The sequence below is a fragment of the Anolis carolinensis genome, chromosome 5, assembly GCF_035594765.1.
Source record: "Anolis carolinensis isolate JA03-04 chromosome 5, rAnoCar3.1.pri, whole genome shotgun sequence".
In the NCBI taxonomy this organism is placed as follows: Eukaryota; Metazoa; Chordata; class Lepidosauria; order Squamata; family Dactyloidae; genus Anolis; species Anolis carolinensis.
In genome coordinates, this window is record NC_085845.1 from 96,627,947 (window position 1) to 96,650,584 (window position 22,638).

Sequence of the window (22,638 nt, forward strand, 5' to 3'; positions counted from 1 at the left end):
TTGCAATAGAAGTCGTCAATAGACACCAAAAAACAGAGTATCATCAAAACAACTTGTGCTTGATGTGTTGTCGAAGGCTTTCATGGCCGGGATCACAGGGTTGTTGTATGTCTTTCGGGCTGTGTGGCCATGTTCCAGAAGCATTCTCTCCTGACGTTTCGCCCACATCTATGGCAGGCATCCTCAGAGGTTGTGAGGTTACCTCACAACCTCTGAGGATGCCTGCCATATATGTGGGCGAAACGTCAGGAGAGAATGCTTCTGGAACATGGCCACACAGCCCGAAAGACATACAACAAACTTGTGCTTGGCTGAACTTCTTGCTAATTCAGTGGAGTGTCTTGATGTGAACGTCATCATGATAAAGAAAATAAGAAAGCAGAAGAAAACAGAAAGAAAAGACTGCCTATTGAGGAAACAACTGTCCTTTGTAGCTGACAAGAACTGACTTAAAGAGGGAGCAATGATTCCGGACCTATTACCGATGAAGAATCTTTGCATAATAATGGCAATTTCAGGGCCTTGTTGAGTTCTAGTTCCAGATCAGGAGACACTGGCCTGAAAAGTCATCTAGGGAAAAACTTTCAACCCCTCCCGAATGTTTTTCCTGCCTACGGGCCTGGTGCCAAGGAACGGGCCCAGGCGACGTGAGGACGTAGGCCTGGCACCTTTCCACATGACCTACATCTCTGAGCAAAGAGAGAGAGAGAGAGAGAGAGCCTTGGCAACCGCTCGGCTGCCAACGCAGAAAGGGGGCGCGGCTTGTTTTGCATATCTCCCGCGATTGGCTGCGCGCCTGAGCCCACCACTTGGACACGAAGAGAAAGGGGCGGGGCGTGTTGGCAACGTCGCTGCCGGCTCGCGCCGCTGAGCGCCTCTGCGTTATTATGAATCGTCGCAGCCGGCGGTGAGGAGAGCGGGAAGCGGTTCGGCGGTTCGGCGGAGAGCGCACCCTCCCTCCCTCTTCTTCCCTCTGCGTGGCTCCGAGTGAGCGCGTTTGCTTCTTCCGGCGGAGGATGGTGGGCGCGGAGGGCGGCGAAGTCGAGGGCGGCTGGAGCGTGTCCTTCGCGGGCTGCGGCTTCCTGGGGGTCTACCACATCGGCGCCGCCACCTGCCTCCAGGAGCGCGCTCCGCACCTCATTCGCGACGCCCGACGCATCTACGGGGCCTCTGCGGGGGCCCTCACCGGCGCCGTCCTCATCGGAGGCGGCTCTCTGGGTACGTGTCCTCCCTCCGGGGAAAGCGGGAAGCGCCACAAGGAGGCCTTTTCCTCACACACCTGACGAGAAGAGCTGCTCTGAGGAGGGCGGAGGAGGGCGCCTCCTCTCAAATAGAAAAGAAGCCCCCTTCAGAATAGGTCTCTGTCCATTATACAGGGTTATAGGGGTTCCATCCCGCTTTAACTGTCACCCAACAATCATGGTGGAGTCCCCTCTCTGCTAGAGAGCTCTGGTTCCCAGCTCTGGAGCTCTTTGGCAGACAGCTGAAAGTCTCCAAATTAAGAATAAGAGCTTCTGTGGGATAGTTCTTAAAGACATACAGTAGAGTCTCAATTATCCAACATAAACGGGCTGGCAGAAGTTGGATAAACGAATATGTTGGATAATAAGGAGAGATTAAGGAGAAACCTATTAAACATCCAATTAGGTTATGATTTTACAAACTAAGCACCAAAACATCATGCTTTACAAAAAAAATTGACAGAAAAATAGTTCAATATGCAGTAATGCTACATAGTAATTATTGAACAGTAGTGTCTCACTTATCCAAGCCTCGCTTATCCAAGCCTCTGGATAATCCAAGCCATTTTTGTAGTCAATGTTTTCAATATATCATGATATTTTGGTGCTAAAGTTATAAATACAGTAATTACAACATAACATTACTGTGTATTGAACTACTTTTTCTGTCAAATTTGTTGTATAACATGATGTTTTGGTGCTTAATTTGTAAAATCATAACCTCATTTGATGTTTAATAGGCATTTCCTTAATCCCTCCTTATTATCCAAGATATTCATTTATCCAAGCTTCTGCCGGCCCGTTTAGCTTGGATAAGTGAGACTCTACTGTATTTACGAATTTAGCACCAAAATATCACGATGTATTGAAAACATTGACTGCAAAAATGTGTTGGATAATCCAGAACGTTGGATAAGCGAATGTTGGATAAGTGAGACTCTACTGTATTTTCTTATTAGAATTGATAATGTTAGTATTTATTTATTTACTGCATTTTTATCCTGTCCTATCTCAACCCCTGAGGGAATCAGAGCGGCTTCCAAATTGGCATTATTCAATGCCACATTAATATAAAAACATGTGAATACAAATTGTAAAATCATAAAAAACAGTGGCATATAAATGTATTACATAGACAATTAAACATTGCAGGTAGGTAAAGTTAAAGGTTTTCCCCTGACGTTAAGTCCAGTTGTGACTGACTCTGTGGGTTGGTGCTCATCTCCATTTCTAAGCCAAAGAGCTGGCGTTGTCCATAGACATCTCCAGGTCATGTGGCCGGCATGACTGCATGGAGCACCATTACCTTCCCGCCGGAACGGTACCTATTGATCTACTCACATTTGCATGTTTTCGAACTGCTAGGTTGGCAGGAGCTGGGGCTAACATTGCAAGTAGACCCGAAATCGTAGTCCAGAAGCTACATTACATCCATTCACTTCATCGCTGCCTGTTGCTCTATAGTGAAGGTAAAGGTTTTCCCCTGGCATTAAGTCTAGTCGTGTCCGACTCTGGGGATTGGTACTCATCTCCATTTCTAAGCAGAAGAGCCAGTGTTGTCCATAGACATCTCCAAGGTCATGACTGCATGGAGTGTCATTACTTTCCCGCCAAAGCGGTACCTATTGATCTACTCACATTTGCATGTTTTTGAACTGCTAAGCTGATGCAGATATTTGAGCTGAAAGGGATCTTGTTAACAGCTTGTTTATTTTAACTTCTTTTGTACCGCGCATTGTATGTTGTATGTATGTCTATGTGTTAAATGTTTTGATACGGCCGATGGGCTAATCAATAAAACGTGATTGATTGAACTGCTAGGCTGGCAGAAACTGGCTTAGAAATGGAGATGAGCACCAACCTCCAGAGTCGGGCTAACAGCAGGAGTTCACCCCGCTCCCAGATTTGAACTGCCGACCTTTCAGTCAGTAAGTTCAGCAGCTCAGCAGTTTAACCCGCTGCACCAATGGGGGCTACTCCCCAAACGCTTGGGTCCATAGCTAGCTTTTAACTTCGAATCCACGAGAAGTGAGCTCCCATCTGTCAGCTCTAGGTTGCGGGGACATGAGAGAAGCCTCCCAGCAGGATGGTAACACATTCAGGCTTCCCCTTGGGAATGTCTCTGTAGATGGCCAATTCTCTCACACCAGAAGCAATTTGCAGTATGTTCTCAAGTCGCTTCTGACACGATAAAAGAAACCTTTCTTTCTAAAGGACAGGAGGGAGGGTGCTGATCTGATTTCACTAGGAAAGGGGTTCCACAGCTGAGGGGCCACTACTAAGAAGGCCCTGCCCCTTGTCCCCACCATCCTCACCTGCGGAGGTGGGACTGAGAGCAGGGCCTCCCTGGAAGATCTTAACGTCTGGACTGGTTCATAGAGGGAGATATGTTAGAACAGGTAAGCTGGGCCAGAAGTGGTTAGGGCTTTATAGGATAAATGTATATGTTATTATTATATTCATTTAGACCCGTCTTTATAATTATTATTATGTTTATTTATATCCATACGAAGACTCAAAGCAGCTCACAACTTAAAAGCATGGCAATACAACTTGAAATAGACAAATATACAAGTATTAAACAATATTAATCATCATTAAAAGCTCATAAAATTACAGCAGCTCCTGGCTTTATTATTATTATGATGTTTATATCCCGCTTTTTATCTCCATACGGAGACTCAAAGCGACTCACAACTAAATGCATTGCAATACAACTTTAAATATACAAATATAATAATAATAATTCTTTATTTATATCTCGCCTTTCTCCCTAAAGGGACCCAAAGCAGCTCACAACATAATGCAGTACAAATCAAAGCACATTTAACATAAAATACAAGTCAAAAATCACACAAAGCATAATAACATCCAGAAATTAGATATAAATAAATATTAAGCATTACAAACATTTAAAAGCAATTACAATTATTGTGGAGACTCATTAATTAAGTAGTATATTTTGCTAGGATCAGTACAAATTGACCTTGTTGTCATTAGCAATTGAATTCATTCGTCAAAAGCTTGCTTGAACAGGTAGGTCTTCAACTGGTTCTTGAAACAGGGAAGGGTCAGTTTTAATCTAAATGGGAAAAGAGTTCCAAAGGACCAGGGCAGCTACCGAGAAGGCCCCCTCTCACATTGTTACCAACTGTATTTGTGACGGCGGCAACAACGGAGAGAAGGGTCTCTCCGGAAGATCTTCATGACCAGGCAGGTTTAATATACAAGTATTAAACAATATTAATAATCATTAAAAGCATATAAAATCACAGCAGCTCCTGGCTTTTATATTATTATGTTTTTTTATATTCCACTTTTTCTCTCCATAGGGAGACTCAAAGCTGCTCACAACTAAAAGCATGATGCTTTAACTTAAAATTTACAATATATAAGTATTGAAACAGCATTAATCATCATTAAAAGCATCTAAAATCACAGCAGTTACTGGCTTTATTATTATTATTATTATGTTTATATCTTGCTTTTTCTCTTCATACAGAGACTCAAAGTGGCTCACAACTAAAAGCATGGCAGTAGAACTTAAAATATACAAATATACTTGTATTAAACCATATGAATCATAATTAAAAGCATATAAAATCACAGCAGTTCCTGGCTTTATTACTAGTACTATGTTTATTTATATCCCACTTTTTCTCTCCATACGGAGACTCTTTTTTCAATACCGGTTTGAAACTGCATTAAATGGTCAGTGTACATGGGGCCATAAACTGTTCACTGGAGCATTTGGGTCTTTGAAGAGAGCGCTGTGCAGGATGCATCTGCCATTTTTTAAAATATCTGAGATATTTATAGATCTGGATAATTACAGACTTTTTGGTCAAATTGCCAGGCAAATAAGAATAGAGATATTGTTAGTTAAGAATAAACTAAAGTGGGTCCAAGAGAATGTTAATTCTTTTGTATTTGAAAAGGTTGAGTGATAAATCAGAAATTCAGTAGGTTAGACTTCCTTTTTACTGAATCTCCTAACTTGAATGGAGAGCATATTTTTATAAGGCTAAACTAGAATTGTTCTAACAAGAATAGCTTATTGACTATTGTATTTAGGTAAGCATTGAATTAATAAGTTCACACTAGTTCAGTAGACCTATTCTAATTGAGTCTAGTATTTATATTTAATGAATAATTATTGGTATTCATAATTGTTTGCAGTGTATATTTATGCTGCATTTGAACTGCTACTCTTTTAGGGCAAAACCATGGCAGGCAGAATCAGTATGTGAAGTTTTCCCTACATTAAAATACAGTGATGAAGCAAGCTTGGATTTTTGTTGCTCAGGTTTTTGCTTTTCAATCAGATACTGAAAGGTGCATAAAACTGACTAAAAGACCCAAGCTGGTAGTCTCAAATACAAAGTTGGCTGTTTACAATTGTTAAAAAGAAGCAAGGCTCTAAGACGATACTGAAAACTCTAGATTAATTTGAGCCAGGGATCAGTTTGACATCCTGTTTTCAATGTCAGGGTTTGTGCAGAATACTCTTCATCTTTTAACAGTCTTTGCATCTTTGAGACTGATAGGACCTCTAGATCAGAGAGACTGGGGTTTCAATGTGGATCCCTAACTTCTTGTAGCGTGGAACATGTACCATTCTGAATTACATTAACTGGGTTTATTGCTCAGCTAGTAGGGATTATGGGAAAATGTTGATGACCTTTTTTGGTGAGAGGTATGTGTAACATCTTTTGTTCTGTAGATGTTGTGACTAAGTACATCGATATAATAGGACATTGCTAACCACAAGCCAAAACATAATTTTGAAAAAATGTTTAGTAATAAGGGAAGAAAATGTAGGAATGGAATAAAATGTGCCAGAACTGAAAGTTTGGAAATTTGGGGTCTGTAGAATAGAGAAGCTATAATGTCGGAATGATGGCTGTATAATATGAATGGAAAAGCAGAAAGTCTTGTTGCATGATTTGCAGTGGTTTAGTATCTTAGAAAGCAAGAAGAAAATTGTGCATTGGATCTTGTGGAACTGAGAAAAACTAGCTCCCCAAACCCAGTGCAAGTGTGTTGTGCAATGTAAGAGGAGTTGCATAATGCTGAACAATTACATTAGCCTAAAAATAAGCATGACACATTACTATTACTCTGGCACCAGTAGATAACTGTATCTTGGTCAACCCTAAGAATGACAGATAGTATTTGAAAGTTAATTCCTCTAGCCTTGGTCTACTAATTACTTTAATTCCAAAATAAAGAAGATATAAAAACCTTTGAACATTTTATAGTCATATTTTTAAAGCTAAGAACATAATGGTGGAGTAAGAGATTCTAGGAAAGTTGAGCAAAAACATTGGGCAGTGACATGTTTAGATGTTATTATAAGACAGATTTCTTTGAATTGTGCATCTTGTTTGGTGGCTTCTTCTTGATTCCTGCCACAAGTGTATGTGTGTTTCTTCATGATGCTATTGACTTAAGGGACCCCATATGTTTTATGGGGTTTTCTTAGGCAAGAAATACTGGCTTCACCAGTACCGTCATCTGGTACAGCACCTGGTTTCATTGGTAGTTTTCCATCCAAGTACTAACCAGTTCTCCTTTCACTTTGCTTCCAATATCAGAAGGGAATCTCGTGCACAATTTTGTTGTTGTGTGACTTCAAGTAATTTCAGACTTATGGTGACCCTAAGGAAAATCTATCACAGGAGTTTTCTTGGCAAGATTTATTCAGAGGAGATTTGCCTTTGCAAACCTTTGAGGCTGAAAGAGTGTTTAGGATCGGCTAAAAAAGAGTTTCTTCCATGGTTTTCTAGTGTCCCTATGTACTAGCATAGGTTGGCTCTTCCCTCCTCCCAATTCAATGGAATGAATAATGAGAGAACCATGAGCTTAGCCGAGGGGTCCCCAAACTTTTTAAACAGGGGGCCAGTTCACTGTCCCTCAGACTGTTGGAGGGATGGACTATAGTTTTTTTAAAAAAAAACTATGAACAAATTCCCATGCACACTGCACATATCTTATTTTGAAGTAAAAAAAAACAAACGGGAACAAATACAGCCTCAATGTTAATAATATCATAATCATAATAAAAATAATAAAGAGGGTTCGAAGAGACCTCTTGGGCCATTTAGTCCAACCTCCTTCTATCTTTGTGCACCAAAAGCACAAGCAAAGCACCCCTGACAGATGGTCACCCAACCTGCATAATAATAATAATAATAATAATAATAATAATAATAATAATAATAATAATAATAAATCACACAGCCCTGAATGCTTGGGAAGTGTTCAACTTGCTGTGTTATACTGTGTCCTTCTGTCAATAATAATAATAATAATAATAATAATAGTAAAGAGGGTTGGAAGAGACCCCTTGGGCCATTTAGTCCAACCCCCTTCTGCCTTTGTGCACCAAAAGCACTAGCAAAGCATCCCTTAATAATTAATAATTAATTAAATAATAATTAAAATACCATTACAAACAAGCAAAGCTTTGGAAGGTGCGCACCAGGCGAGGGAGGAGGTGGGAAAGGTGTGTGCCTTTCCTTCCTCCCTCGTGCTGCACGCGTCTTCCTTGGTGGAGGAGGAGGGAGCCGCTGCTGCGGGGGGCGGATAAATGCCTTCGATGGGCCGCATGTGGCTGCAAGGCCTTAGTTTAGGGACCCCTGGCTTAGCCTAGGAAACAGATTGGCTGTGCTGATTCTTTAGTACTTGCTGGTAATTTCTTCCTACTGCAAAAGGGTCTATTTAAACAATGTCCTAGGAGAATTTTCTGCCATTTAGACCAGTAACTTGGGTTTTCTCTCCCTTTAAAAATCAGAGCCGTAAACCAGTTTTTTTTTTTTTTGCCTTAGCTCAAGCATTAGCAAACTTCAGCCCTCCTGATGTTTTGGACTTCAACTCCCACAATTCCTAATAGCTGGTAAGATTGCTGGGATTTCTGGGAGTTGAAGTCCAAAACACCTGGAGGGCTTAAGCTTGCCCATACCTTATCTAGCTTGTCTAGAATGAGACCAGCTTGAGTTCTGGTTTTTAACCATGGACCATGAGTGGAATGTCTATCATATGTTTACTTAGGTTTTACAGGGAGCAATTGAATAACATGCACTAATTTGCTGTCTTGTTGGCTTACTGTGTTTCCTGAATGCTTCTAGTGTATAGTATGATCTAAGCTTATTGAATACCTTGCCCTGCTTCAATAACTGGAAAGAAGGGCAGATGAGGAAAAAAGTGACATATATTCTTTAAAGCAAGAATATTAATGCATTTAAACTTTATATAAACAGTAAAATAAAACATGTGCCTTTTTAGGTTATCTCTTATAAACAAAACACATAATTTCCACAGAGGAGATTTGTGACGCAAACCACTGTTATTGATTGAAAATTATTTAAAAGGAAATAACGCACAGGGCTTTGTTTTCTCTTATTCAAGTGGAAGTAGTAAAGCTTATATTGATAATCTTTCATGCCCAACAGTCAACACTACATTTGCCAATGTAAACCATACCATATTGATTTCAAAGGGCATATCACTGCAGCTTTATTTTGTTATTCTTGCTTTCACTACAACCCTTCCTTTCTTTGAGTATGTACAATGCAGCTTCCAGGGATTAGGAAAATTAATTGGGCCTATATGGGGCCTTGCATTCCCTTTGTCAACACTCTTAAAGAGTGGAGAAATGTGTAACACAAAATGGTCCCCAAACATTTTTCTAGTACCTATTCCTCATTTTGGGGCTCCCGTGGGTGTGTATGCACCTTCAAGTTATTCATTGATTAATAGCAATTCCATGAATTTCATTGGGTTTTCTTAAGCAAGGAATGCTCAGAGGTCATTTATACAGCACACATTTTTAAACTTTCATACATGCACTAGGAAAATAAAGTAGTTTTCCTCTATTTCTTCCATGTACAAAACTGCATTTAATCTTTGGCAGCATTTAAAGTAGTGTGTATAGCAAGGTGTGCTCATTGCTGCATTGCATGGAGTACTGCCATAGCAGTTATAATTGGACTGATCTGAGGGGAGGAGGCATGGCCTGGGGAAAGTGTCAAGAGTCTCAGCACTCAGAATTAAACTGAAATCTGGAGGCTTTACATTTCTACTAGGGAAACTTGTCTGGAAAGCTGCACACATTTTAGCTTGTATTTGGAGGTGGCTAAAGACTTCAAAAAGACTTGGAAGCAGTGAGAAAAGCTTCTAATGCAAGAGGTGATCTACCTCTATTAATTCATTCAGCATGCAGAGAATCTCACCTCAGCAGAAGGATAAAATCTCACAGCAATCATGAAGTGAGAGGGTCCCCAAATTCTTTGTAGTGTTAAAGAGAATGTGTATGTAACTTTGTGTTAAGTCTTCAAAGGTCTGGCATATCTTTGGTAATCTAGAAACACATCATTTATTGACCTCCTCGCTGAGGATTCCCCAATCTCTGAACCTCTACACATTGTTCAGAAGGACTCCTTGACTCACCTGATAAATGTTTCAAGTGTATAGGGAGAATTGAAAGAAGGCTCTGTTTTGTAAACTTTCTATTTTCAGTTCTATGATAAATTTGGGGTTAGGATTATCTCAGTTTTGAATAAGTAGTTCCTGTTTTGTCTTAAATTGTTTTAGTTTTTGTTCTCCAACTCTAGTCTAGGAAAGTAAGATGGCCCTTTCTGTGTATAAGATAATCATGGATTAGATCCTGCCTAGTGTCCTAAGGGTGAGGGATGTTGGCTTTCTACAACAATTAAGAAAATTTGTTTTCCTGCATTTATTTTCATTGCTTTTCTAAATAACAGTGTAATGTGTTTCCACATTTAGTTAGATTTTTTGTCACATCAGAAGTTATGTGAAAAACTGAGTGATAGATAAAAGCATAAAGGATCATGGATATTAGCAACCACTGTAGCTTTTTTTTTTTGATACGCCAAAGAAATTAATGACTATTTGTAGCATGCCAGGAAAGAGCCTGTGACATTTAATTGAGAACAATTAGAATGAGTGATGGCTGAGTTAGGTTGATGCACAGTGGATGACCGAACATTCAGAAACAACAACATAGATGTGAACAGGGGGAGACTAGGAACAGTGATATATAAGCTTTTCATTGTGATTAATTTGACAAGAGTTGCTCTCTGCAAGTGCTCCTTACTCAAATGTCATAGAAAAGTAGGTGGGGTAAGGGAGATGGCTTTGATTTAAAACATGGAATACCCTCAAGGCAGCAGATGGATTCCCTTTGATCTTGGGAGCTAAGTAGGGTCAGTCCTAGTTAGCGCCTAAATAGGAGGCTGCAAAGGAATCCAAGGTGATGTGGGCTACTTTTCAGAGGAAGGAACTGGCAAAACCACCTTTGAATATATGTTGTCAAAGGCTTTCATGGCTGGAATCACAGGGTGGTTGTATGTTTTCCGGGCTATATGGCCATGTTCTAGAAGTATTCTCTCCTGACGTTTCGCCCACATCTATGGCAGGCATCCTCAGAGGTTGTGAGGATGCCTGCAATAGATGTGGGCGAAACGTCAGGAGAGAATACTTCTGGAACATGGCCATACAGCCCGGAAAAGATACAACCACCCCACCTCTGAATACTCTTTCCAGGTACATCCTATGAAACTTCAGGTCACTGTAAGTCAGCAAGAAATCTCAAGGTGCTCATGCACATACACTCCCAAAGAAAAAAGATTAGGTACCCACTGCTGCCACTATTATGATTAAGTTTAGTTTCTTGTTACTCTAGTTTCTTAAAACAAACAAACATAGGAAATATGTGGACAATTATTATATGATTTTGCTGTGGAAATGATTTCAGGTATATATATAATAGCTTTCCCCCAAAAGTTATTACAGTAGAGTCTCACTTATCCAACATAAACGGGCCGGCAGAACGTTGGATAAGCGAATATGCTGGATAATGAGGGATTAAGGAAAAGCCTATGAAACATCAAATTAGATTATGATCTTACAAATAAAGCACCAAAACGTCATGTTATACAACAAATTTGACAGAAAAAGTAGTTCAATACGCAGTAATGCTATGTTGTAATTACTGTATTTACGAATTTAGCACCAAAATATCATGATATATTGAAAACATTGACTACAAAAATGCGTTGGATAATCCAGAACGTTGGATAAGCGAGGCTTGGATTAGTGAGACTCTACTGTATTTGAGTTGTTCTAATCCAGTAGTAGGAATTTGTGGCCGAGTCTATGTTGCAATGTCTAGCGCAGCCACTTGTAAGGGAATGGCAGAACTAAAAACATCTGGTGAGTCACCATTCAATGCTGCTGCTGCTGGAATCTAAATGACATATATACATTTTATTAGAATCCCCAGTTCAGTGGTAGATAATAGTGAGTCATTGGTGTAATCAAAGATTTAGATGGTAAAAGATTGTAGATGTAACTGCTGAATTCCCTTTGTGTTTGATTTGTATTGCCCTTTTTGTTCTTTGGACTATGTTTTTTTCTGGCTCGTATTCATAGGGCAGATTCCTTTGGGAACACTGCCTTTGCCTTCCTCTTTGGAAGTGAAGTAAGGGACAAGCTTTGAAGGGAGTGAAAAGCAGCAGTAATAAACTGGTGGTGTGCAGCATTTGCTGTCCTGTCATTGGGTAAAGAAAATGAGCAGAGACTGTGCTTACTTATGGTGCGATTAGTTATCTTCCCTCACGAAGGAGGTTACTACAGGACACTAATCTTTTCCAATTCTTCAGTAACTTTCAGACAAAAAGAATGAATAAATATAATCTGATCTCAGCAAAACAGTGTTGTTGTTTTTTAAAGAAGCTTGGAATGTACACGTTTTTGCTGAAATATCAAAGTAAATCGATCAGTCAATCAAAGTCAGGATTAATTTGTTTAATTATGGTTGACTTGGAATTATTAAGCTATCCGTTTCCATGAAACATTGCTATTAAAATATATTTTCAAACTGTTGTTGGTACTGAATAAATCAGTCAATGCTAATGATATTTAGCAATTTATTACATATAATGACTGCTCTCTTCTTCTGCCTTGTCATTGACTTGTATGCATGTTAGCCAGTTTATTGGCCAAATATTTTCAACTGATTTACCAATTCAACATCGTCAAGTATTCTATAAAAGCCAATATGCAATTCTTGCAAGAATTGAACTGCTGTTGATTTAGCAGAATTGCCTCTAAAGCTAGGTTCTGCTGTTCTGTTGTCCTTGTGTGATTTGTATATTACAGTAGAGTCTCACTTATCCAAGACTCGCTTTTCCAACGTTCTGGATTATTCAATGCATTTTTGTAGTCAATGTTTTCAATATATCGTGATTTTTTGGTGCTAAATTCATAAATACAGTAATTACTACATAGCATTACTGCGTATTGAACTACTTTTTCTGTCAAATTTGTTGTATAACATGATGTTTTGGTGCTTAATTTGTAAAATTATAACCTAATTTGATGTTTAATAATCTTCTCCTTAATCTCTCCTTATTATCCAACATATTCGCTTATCCAACGTTCTGCTGGCCTGTTTATGTTGGATAAGTGAGACTCTACTGTAATTTGGGTTGCCATAATGAAATAGCAAGTTGCAAACCAATATTGATCAGATCAAATTGATCTTCTGTTGTTTGAACTGAAGTGCCAAAAGTAAGTTTACAGTCAGAATCTTCATACTTCTAAAGTAGACTCATATGCCTATTTATTTTTCTGTGCCGAAAGAAACTGAACCATTGATAGTTTGATAGCTACATACGCTTTTTTCTGTGCCAATAATCTAATTTTAGTATCAAGACCAGTGCTTGTTAGCCACTAGAAATATGTTGTTGAAAGGTAGGCTATTAAAAGGGAAACTCAAGTCTGAAAACCTAAGTACAGAGATAATCTATCTTTTAAAAGCATTTAAAATACATATTCTATCTTACATATAATAATGTATCTTTTAGCTGAAGCCTGTGCAGATGTTTTGGGTTTAGCCAAAGAAGCAAGAAAGCGAAATCTTGGCCCTCTTCATCCATCCTTCAATGTGATGAAAATAATAAGAGATGGACTCTGCAAAAATCTTCCAGAAAACACTCATCAGTTGATATCAGGAAAGCTTCGGATTTCACTTACCAGAGTGTCTGATGGCAAAAATGTATTGGTATCCAACTTTAAATCGAAAGAAGAAGTTGTGCAGGTATGGCTCCAGTTATTGAAGTTTGTAAAAGAACTATGAAGACATTGTGTTCTCAATGTTAACACTGCTTAGAATAATGTCCAGAATACTGATCCAATGGCTGAATGTTGCTCTTAGCCTTTGTTTAGTCCATGTGTGTTTTGTAAAATTGTGTATACTGGTTTTTAGTGGTTTGTGTTACAGAGCTGTGTATTTATTTATTTACTGAACTTATACCCTGCCCTTCTCATCCCGAAAGGGGACTCAGGGCGGCTTACAAACTATGGCAATAATTCAATGCCAGATTCAGACAATAACAATAACAGTAAAAGGCAGTATTATAAAGCTATTAAAACATATACATATCAGTTATAAATAATATTTCAAAGGATTAAAAACATATTAACATATCAAAAATCTAGCACCAACTGAGCTTTGTAAACATTAAACCAATTGTTTTAGCTGTTCTTATACAGATTCCGTCATACTTATGGGTTATATTAATCCCCTAAGGCTTGCTTAAATAGCCAGGTCTTAAGATATTTCCTGAAGCCTAAGAGTGAGGAAACTGTTCTAATGTCAGGGAAAAAACTTTGTTGTAGTCACAGGTTTTTTGGCACACACACACACACACATACAATTACTACCATATTCTGTACCAAACATATAAAGCAACTAGCTGTGCTCGGCCACGCGTTGCTGTGGTTTATGGGAATCCTTTGTTGGCCAGATGGAATAGCAGTGAATAGCCTTGCAGCCTCAAAGCCTGGCCTTTTTCTTCTTATGGGAGTCCTTGTTTGGTGAGCTGGAATACAATGAAATAGGCTTGCTGCTTGGAAGGCTGGGCACTTGCGTTCTAGGGGAATGGTTTTTTGGGCTGCTAGAATTGCAATGAATAGCCTCACTACTTCAGTCCTGGCTGTCTGCTACCTAGAGGAATCTTTGATTGGTCAGCTTCAATAGTACAGAGTAGTATTGCTGCTTCAAAGCCTGGCTGCCTTCCACCAAGGTTAATCCTTTATTGGTTTGGTTAAATTGCACTGAATAGCCTTGCAGTTTCAGTGCCTGGCTGTGTTATACCTAGGGGAATCTTTGTTTGGCAAGCTGGAGTAGCACCCTCAATCAAAGAGCTGCTTTGAAGCCTGTCTACTTTCTTTGAAGGGGAATCCTTGTTTGGCCAGCTTGAATTGCACTGAATAGTCTTGCAGCTTAAAAGCCTGGCTGCTTTTATAATCTTATATTTATAATTTATATTATCTGCTTAGAACTGGATTATATGAGGCCCCTTCTACACAGCTGTATAAAATCTACACTGAACTGGATTATATGGCAGTGTGGACTTAATACAATCCAGTTCAAAGCAGATACTGTGGATTATGTGCCTTGGCATTCTGGGTTATATAGCTGTGTGGAAGGGCCTTGAGTCTTCACTGCCATATAATCCAGTTCAAATCAGATAATCTGTATTTTATAGGCAGTGTGGACGAGGCCTAGTGAACCCTGTCTGTCCCCTAGGTGCCATTGTGCCTGAGGGGGTTGCTATGACACGAAGGAGGCAGGGCCTAAAGGCAGCAGGGCCTACCCTTCTGACTGGCAGCCAGGGGGAGAACTATGTGTGCAAGGAGGGAGGAAAGCCCTTCCAGGTAGAACAGCCCTGGCAGCTGGCGCTCTCTCTACCTGCTCTTCTCCATGTGCCAGGCTCCCCCGACAGCTGTAAACACAGTCGCCCCCCTCAGGGCAAGTACGGAGAGTAAAGGGAAAAGAGGGGTGTGTACCTTTATGGCCAAAAAGAGGGGGGGAGTGAAAAATAGATACAGGTCAATTGGTTTTTTGGGGGGAGTTTTTTTTTTTGAGTGAAGGACATACCTTGGATGTGTTGGTGTATTGTGGCCAAATTTGGTGCATTTGATCCAGTGGTTTTGTTGTTAACTTGGTCCTAATTATGTACATTACATTTTTATATATATAGAAGTTCAATTTTTACATGTTTGCTTAGTAATGGACCCCATTGCAAGAGCTTTCAAACATGCAATAAACAAGAGTTATTATTTGCGAGTTTGATTTTTGGGGGAAAGCAGGAAGATAAGTTTCACATACTGTTTACTCTTCTCTTTAAATACCTTTTCATTTTGCAGTTACTTAAAGTACATGAAATTGAAAGTTTTGATGACCTTACTTTCCTATCATTGACAGAGAGAAAACAACACATTTCATTAGCTAGTTCTAAACAAAGAACTCTCCTTGTCAGTACACATAATCTGGATGGATGTAGCAAAAGTCTCCCACCCCACCCCCAGTCTCTGCCGAAAACAGGCAGTCCCCATGTTATAAACATCCGACTTACATCCGACTCCTAGGTACAAATGTTTTGGGTTGGGAGTGTCTCTGTTGGGAGAAGGCACACCAGTTAACAGTATGCCTCGGGCCTTTTGCATATTTGAAAAGGTTTAAATATTTGGATACACAGGTAAAAATAAATAGCATGTTAAGACAAACATTTTTCCAAGTTGCATGTAAAGTAGAACTTTATGCAAATTGTATTGTTTTAGTTTTGGTTAGTATGGTGTTGGTTAGTGCCACTGTGCAAGGTGTTTTTTTTGCTGTCTGTATCTTCCTTAGAAAGTTTTAATCTCACTTTCTGTCCCTGAGACAACAGGGAGAGGAAATCTAGAAAGAGTTCCTCCAAAATACAGCTTTTGAAAATCATGTTTGTTCTCTTAGATCAGTGGAAGGCCACAAAATCTCCATTAAATATGCAGTTTCTAGATATCAGAATAATTTTTCACATGCTTCCTCATTTAGCGGATCCAACAGCAGCATCCAGTTTAGCTTAGTTTAAACTACCAGAAATGAGTTGTAAAACGTACTATTCTTTTCCACAGGCTTTGCTTTGTAGTTCATTTGTGCCAATATATTGTGGCCTTATTCCACCTTCATTTAGAGGAGTGGTAAGTACTTGTTTATTTTTATCTACATATAATAGCTTTTTCTCAGAAACTTTGTTATGGTCAATGCTTAATACTTCTTAATAAAACTACGTTAAGCTAGTTGACAATAGCAGCTCGTGTACAAAGTGAAAATTGGAAGACGAAGGAAATAGAATGCATATGTGTTCAGTGTACATATGAAAAATTTCAATATGTATTATGTTGAATGTGAGACATAAGAATATGTCTGCTGCTGTTTGATCATGATCATATTGGAATTCTGTGAACCATCTTTGAAAGTGTGTTATACATATCCATCCAAAGATACAGGTGTATACTGCATGCATTTGTTTCATTTCTAGAAAGTATGTTTAGGATCTAGATGAGGAGGCAGTCGTAAAGATGAAATTGTAATTAATTATCCTCTTAAGATTGTTAAGGCCTTTTCTTAAGTAGTGTATTTCAAGGCCATATTTAGAACCTGAACAATCCTATTAAAGGCTGCCTGCAATTTGAGTGAAATAGAGTATACCAATGTTGATCTTTGCTAGTGTGATTTGCCCTTCTTACTTTATTAAAAAGAAATAAAACATCCAAATAATTCATGTATACATGCTAGAAGATAAAAACAAATGCTATTCTTTGTTTGTGGACATTTTATTTGCTTGCTCTTTCCTTTAAAAATTAACCCACAAATAATCAGCAATGATTTGGTGAAATTTGTGATAAACTGATTCAAACACCTTGCTATTTTTTAAAAGTGGAAATCCTGTACAAGATGCTCAATAGCATATTACAGTAAATCTGTTGTTTGAATAGAGTCAGATTAATCTGATTGTCTGGTCCTTGTGGCTGGACAATTATGTTATCTAAAAGAATTTACCTCAACTGACAAACATGTGGTATGCTTGAAGTTCTACACCTTTTCTGAATTGACTTTCCACTCAATGATGTCACAGAAACAGTAATATAACTGCAATGCGCATAGGCGGACAAAAGAGGAGGAGGAGGAGGTTGTGATGATTGTTATGAAAAAGACATGTAAAATGAAAAAATAGAACCCCACTTGCATTGTGGGATGCAAAGTATAGGTGGAAGAAAAATGTAAGTCTAATGAAAGAGACTTATAATATTTTCTAGAAGTAAAGTTTATACTTTTGCTGACCATAGACATTTTGTTTCCTCGGATGGACATACTGTGTAATCCAAAAAGAGAAAATATAAGATTGCTTTCCATGGTGCAAAAGCTACTGGGCAAGCATATTAATGGAGAACTGCATCCTTATATATTCTGAATGATACTGAATGCTATCTTGAGGTATAGCTCTTGTACTGTACCTGTCTCTACTCTAAATAACTTTGTAAATTGGGTCAGCTTTGATCATGTAGAATAAGACTACTGAGCCATAATGGACATAGCTGAAGACCAAGAGTGGGAATCTTTTGGTCCTGCAGGTGTTGATGGATTACAACTTCCAGTATTCCTTATCATTAGCTGTGCTGACTAAGACTGATGGGAATTGCATAACATCATCTGGAGGGTTGCCTATATGTATGCCTGACCAAGGCAGTGAAAAGCGAAATAAAATATATAAGTTGCAAACAGACGTGGTCTGTAACAGGTAATCAAAAGCCTCCTGTACATTGTAATCCTAAAAACAACATCAATTTGTGGTTATACAACAATGTTGCCTAAGTACTATACCTAACAAAGTAACATAAGGCCATAAATCTTTTCTCTCTCAGTCCTTCCTGACATCTGCAACATAATCAGGCAAACCAGCTGATTTTTGCTTATGTACGTAAATAAGTCTTCTTGTTTTTCTCTCCCCTTCTCCCAACATTACAGCGTTATGTGGATGGTGGAATAAGTGACAACTTACCTCAGTATAACTCAAAGAATACCATCACAATTTCGCCTTTCTCTGGAGAGTGTGATATTTGTCCCAAGGGAAACTCTGCAAACTTCCATGAAATGAATTTAACTAACACTAGCATTCAATTCAGCTTAGGGAACATCTATCGTTTAACTCAAGCTCTTTTCCCCCCAGAACCTAAGGTAATGTATATTCACTGTTTTCTGCCAAATGAATTCTCTCATTAGGAGTATTGAAACATATACTTCTGTGTTCCTGTGTGATAGCTATATAAATACAAAACTGTCTCAGGAAGAGCATACACAAATGAGAGTCCCTCCATGGTAAATTCATCTGTAGTAAATTCACTGAAAGCAACTCCTGTTAATAGGAAGTAATGTAAATAGCCTTCTGAATCTTTGATCCCCAGATCTCAGTATGACCTATCAAAACAGATGATGGGAGTTGTAAGCTTAAGAATATTAGAAAAGCCAAATGTAAAAAGTGGTACTCTTGTATTTTAGGGGTCAGATGATTAGAGCAGTTTTGATTAAATTAATATGCCAGGAAGGTATAGTATATCATTCAGTGTAATTATATGAAATAATTATGGTTTACCAAGATCAGCTCTTCGTATACTTGGGATTTCTTCAGCGCCCTTTTTTTGTTTTTATTGTGTTGCAAAATGATTTCATTTTAATTCTCAAGTGCATTTTATTCTTACGTGATGAATTATTTTAATGATATCTACAATTTTTCACGGGTAGATAGATTGGCGTTGACATTTGGGAAGATACTTCATAACCGTCTCATGCCAACTTACAGGCTACCTTAAGTGGCACATCATCTATTTGCATCCATAATAATGAATTACAGTAGAGTCTCACTTATCCAAGCTAAACGGGCCGGCAGAAGCTTGGATAAGCGAATATCTTGGATAATAAGGAGGGATTAAGGAAAAGCCTATTAAACAACAAATTAGGTTATGATTTTACAAATTAAGCACCAACACATCATGTAATACAACAAATTTGACAGAAAAAGTAGTTCAATACGCAGTAATGTTATGTTGTAATTACTGCATTTACGAATTTAGCACCAAAATATCACGATATATTGAAAACATTGACTACAAAAATGGCTTGGATTATCCAGAGGCTTGGATAAGCGAGGCTTGGATTAGTGAGACTCTACTGTATTATTATTATTATTATTATTATTATTATTATTATTATTATCCGGCATTCGTTTCCTAAAGAGGATTCAAAGTGGCAAGATACAATTATTTTATTTGAATATAAAGTTTATCTTGCTTTGAATGCTGGGAGCAGGTTAAAGTCTTGAATAGCAGTAAGGTACAGCATGTGCACATACACACATACAGAGAGAGTGATAATCTGATTAAAATACAACCCTATACAGGCATAATCCTTGACCTGAAAAACTACTTAAGAGCCATTAGACACATTTTGATTTCCACGTGAATGCTGACAACAGCAGCCTTCCTATGTTATGTCATCCATGCACCTATGCTAATAATGTCTGCATATACCTTCTCCGTTGATTGACACCATCACATTGAATACCTTTGTGTTCCCTATGGATGTAGGTATGCAGGACAGAAGGACTTTAAATGCGATGGTGTTAATCCATATGTTGTTGTTATGTATTTCTAAGTTGTTTTTGTCTTATAAAAGCCCTAAAATGAACCTATCACTCTAATTTCTGAGCAACATTTGTTCAGAAAAGGCTTCCTCTGAGGCTGAGCATGACTTGTGCAAGATCATCCAGTGGTTTTCCATGGCCAAGTGGGGATTCAAATCCTAGTCTCCTGAGCCACTTCCACACAGCTGTACAAAGTCCACATTGAACTGGATTATATGGCAGTGTGGACTCAGATAATCCAGTTCAAAGGAGATATTGTGGATTATCTTTGATATTCTGGGTTATATGGCTGTGTGGAATGGCCCCCAGTGTCCTAGTCCAACACCCAAATCACACACAACACTGGCTTTCCTCCCACCACATATATATATATGATCCATATAAAAATATCTGAGCCATATATTGAACCTATATAATGATTTGAACTGCATTGAACAACATTATATGGGTCTACACTGACCATATCATGCAGTTCCAAACTGTATGATATGATATTGTAGATCCAGCTGTTGCTTATTTTGCTACTTTCAAAAATAGCTAGATGTAGGCAGTATGGGCCTACATATTCCAGAATATCAAGGCAGAAAATCCCACATTATCTGAGTGTGGACTCAGATAACCCAGTTCAAAGCAGATATTGTGGGATTTTCTGCCTTAATATTCTGGGATATAGGGCTGTGTGGAAGGGTCCTATGTTTGTTGTAACTTCATACTTCCAAACTCTGATGTGAGTTGACACAGAAATAAATTCAAGGCTGGTCATGCAAGATCTTGAGTTACACTCTGGCAACACCAGCATATCCAGACAGGGTTGGTAGAAGTCTACGATGACGCCATTCAAGGGATATAGGTATTGTATGTCAGAAGCACTATGTGAGTCTTGACTGGCACAGAACATAACATTTAGGGAAGTGTCATGCCTGTAGTAACAAAAAGCTTTAAATGGGCTAGTTCTCTGTAATAGAACTGGTCTTTTCTCGGTTAGTTGCATAGAAAAGAACCAATAACTTTGAATGTCAAAAACAATGGGCAGAATTGTATCTGAAAAACATTGGGAAGTTGTGCAGACTTTGGAGTCCTTCTATAATATCTCATTTCTTTTTGGTCACTAGCATGGCTACAGATTTGGAGTGTGTTTCAACCTGATAGATACTCTAGTTGGATATTTGGTGTCAGATTGGATGCACTAAATGAGGATGCATGTGAAATAGGATTCTGATATCTAGAAACTGCATATTTATGAATATCTTTCTTTAAAATGTCTCAATTGTGTAGTTTCTAAATGTTCTGTTTTCTTTTTCTATTTGTGTAGGATTCTGAAACTAGCAATACTAGGTGGCCTGGTGGTTTTGCTGTATCACTGGTTATCCTTTTGGAGAACCAAGTTTTGGACTAACCTTGCGGGGAACACCTCCTTGGGAGAATTGCATATTTAATTGACTGGTGTTTGAGAAAATGGCCAACAGTGAGGACAGTCTGCCATACATGCATTATTGTGATTTTTCTTCACCGTATTGCATCACTTTCACCATCTACTTAAATCAAAAGTGAAGTTAATTAACATATTTCTTAGTGCATACTTTTAGAAGAATGGTAGTCTAGGAATACATTGATATTGAACATTTTTGTAAATGTGGAAAGATAGATTCATCTGATGTTGTCGTGACAGATGTCATACAATATATTATAATTCATAATTTCACAACTATGTCATCTATAAAAAAAGGTTTAGCCAGACATTAATATCTTTACTCTAGCACTTTAAAACCTTTTCATCAGTTTACAAACATTCTGTAACCTTCTTTTCAGATACTTGGAGAAATTTGTGAGCAAGGATATTCAGATGCTCTTAGGTACCTGAGAGAAAATGGTATGTCATTATATGTTGTTTCATTTCTGTAACAGTAAGAGAACAGAGGCAAACATATTTTGTAATTTAGTCAGTCCTCCACATTCACTGGGATTAGGTCCGCAGGACTCCTACAAAAGTGAAAACCTCTGCTATTTTTTCCTGAACATTGCTAGAATATCTAGCTTTCCCAGTCTGACTCTATAATCAACTTTCAGCAGAAGTCGACCATTAAATTGTACTCGGGGAATGTTCTGTCTCGGAATCTCTAGGTTCTGTGCTATGACTGTGATCAACTTTCAGCAGAAGCTGACCATGAAGTCACATTGCAAGACCTAAATTGATCATTGTAATCTAATAAGTGAATAATCAAATCCACAAAAATCAAATCTGCAAATGTAGAAAGCTGACCATATTGAGATCTGCAGTTCTATTTTTCTATATTGCAAAAGATGCTGACACTCAAGTCTTGCATTACAACCAGATGGGATTATCTGAACCTTTCTTTAACAAATGTTTAAAATTTTTAAATATTCAATTAATTTGTTTGTTGATTCTAGAATTTACTGAAATACATTATATTATTTTCCCTTGGATCCCATACTGTTTCTGAATACATTTTAAATGCTGGCTTTGACCTACATGGCCTGTGATACGGGCATTAGAGGATAATCTATTCCCATGTTGTCATCCCCCATGCATGAAGTCAAGGATGGAAGTCCTGTGCCCCCCTCCACCAAATATTAGTCCTGTTAGCATGGCCAGTGCCCAGAAAGCAATAGGAACTGAAGTTTATCAATTATTGCAGGGTCATAAAGGGCCCTTCCACACAGCCCTATATCCCAGAATATCAAGGCAGAACATCCCACAATATCTGCTTTGAACTGGATTATCTGAGTCCACACTGACATATATTCCAATTCAAAGCAGATAATGTGGGATTTTATTCAGTTGTGTGGAAAGGGCCAAATTCTTCACACCTGCAGTAAAGTTGTCA

General features: G+C 38.4%; 1 protein-coding gene across 1 annotated transcript in view; it reads left to right on the plus strand.

Annotated features, from left to right (window-relative positions):
• The first annotated feature begins 934 nt into the window (after positions 1–934).
• LOC100557029 (1-acylglycerol-3-phosphate O-acyltransferase Pnpla3) overlaps positions 935–22,638 on the plus strand; it is a 31,849-nt gene continuing 10,145 nt past the window's right edge. The window contains exons 1-5 of the mRNA XM_008111423.3: positions 935–1,218; positions 13,133–13,365; positions 16,227–16,292; positions 18,121–18,330; positions 21,602–21,662. Coding sequence (XP_008109630.2) covers positions 1,017–1,218; positions 13,133–13,365; positions 16,227–16,292; positions 18,121–18,330; positions 21,602–21,662 — 772 coding nt within the window. The 5' untranslated portion in view covers positions 935–1,016. The remainder of the gene's footprint in view (positions 1,219–13,132; positions 13,366–16,226; positions 16,293–18,120; positions 18,331–21,601; positions 21,663–22,638) is intronic.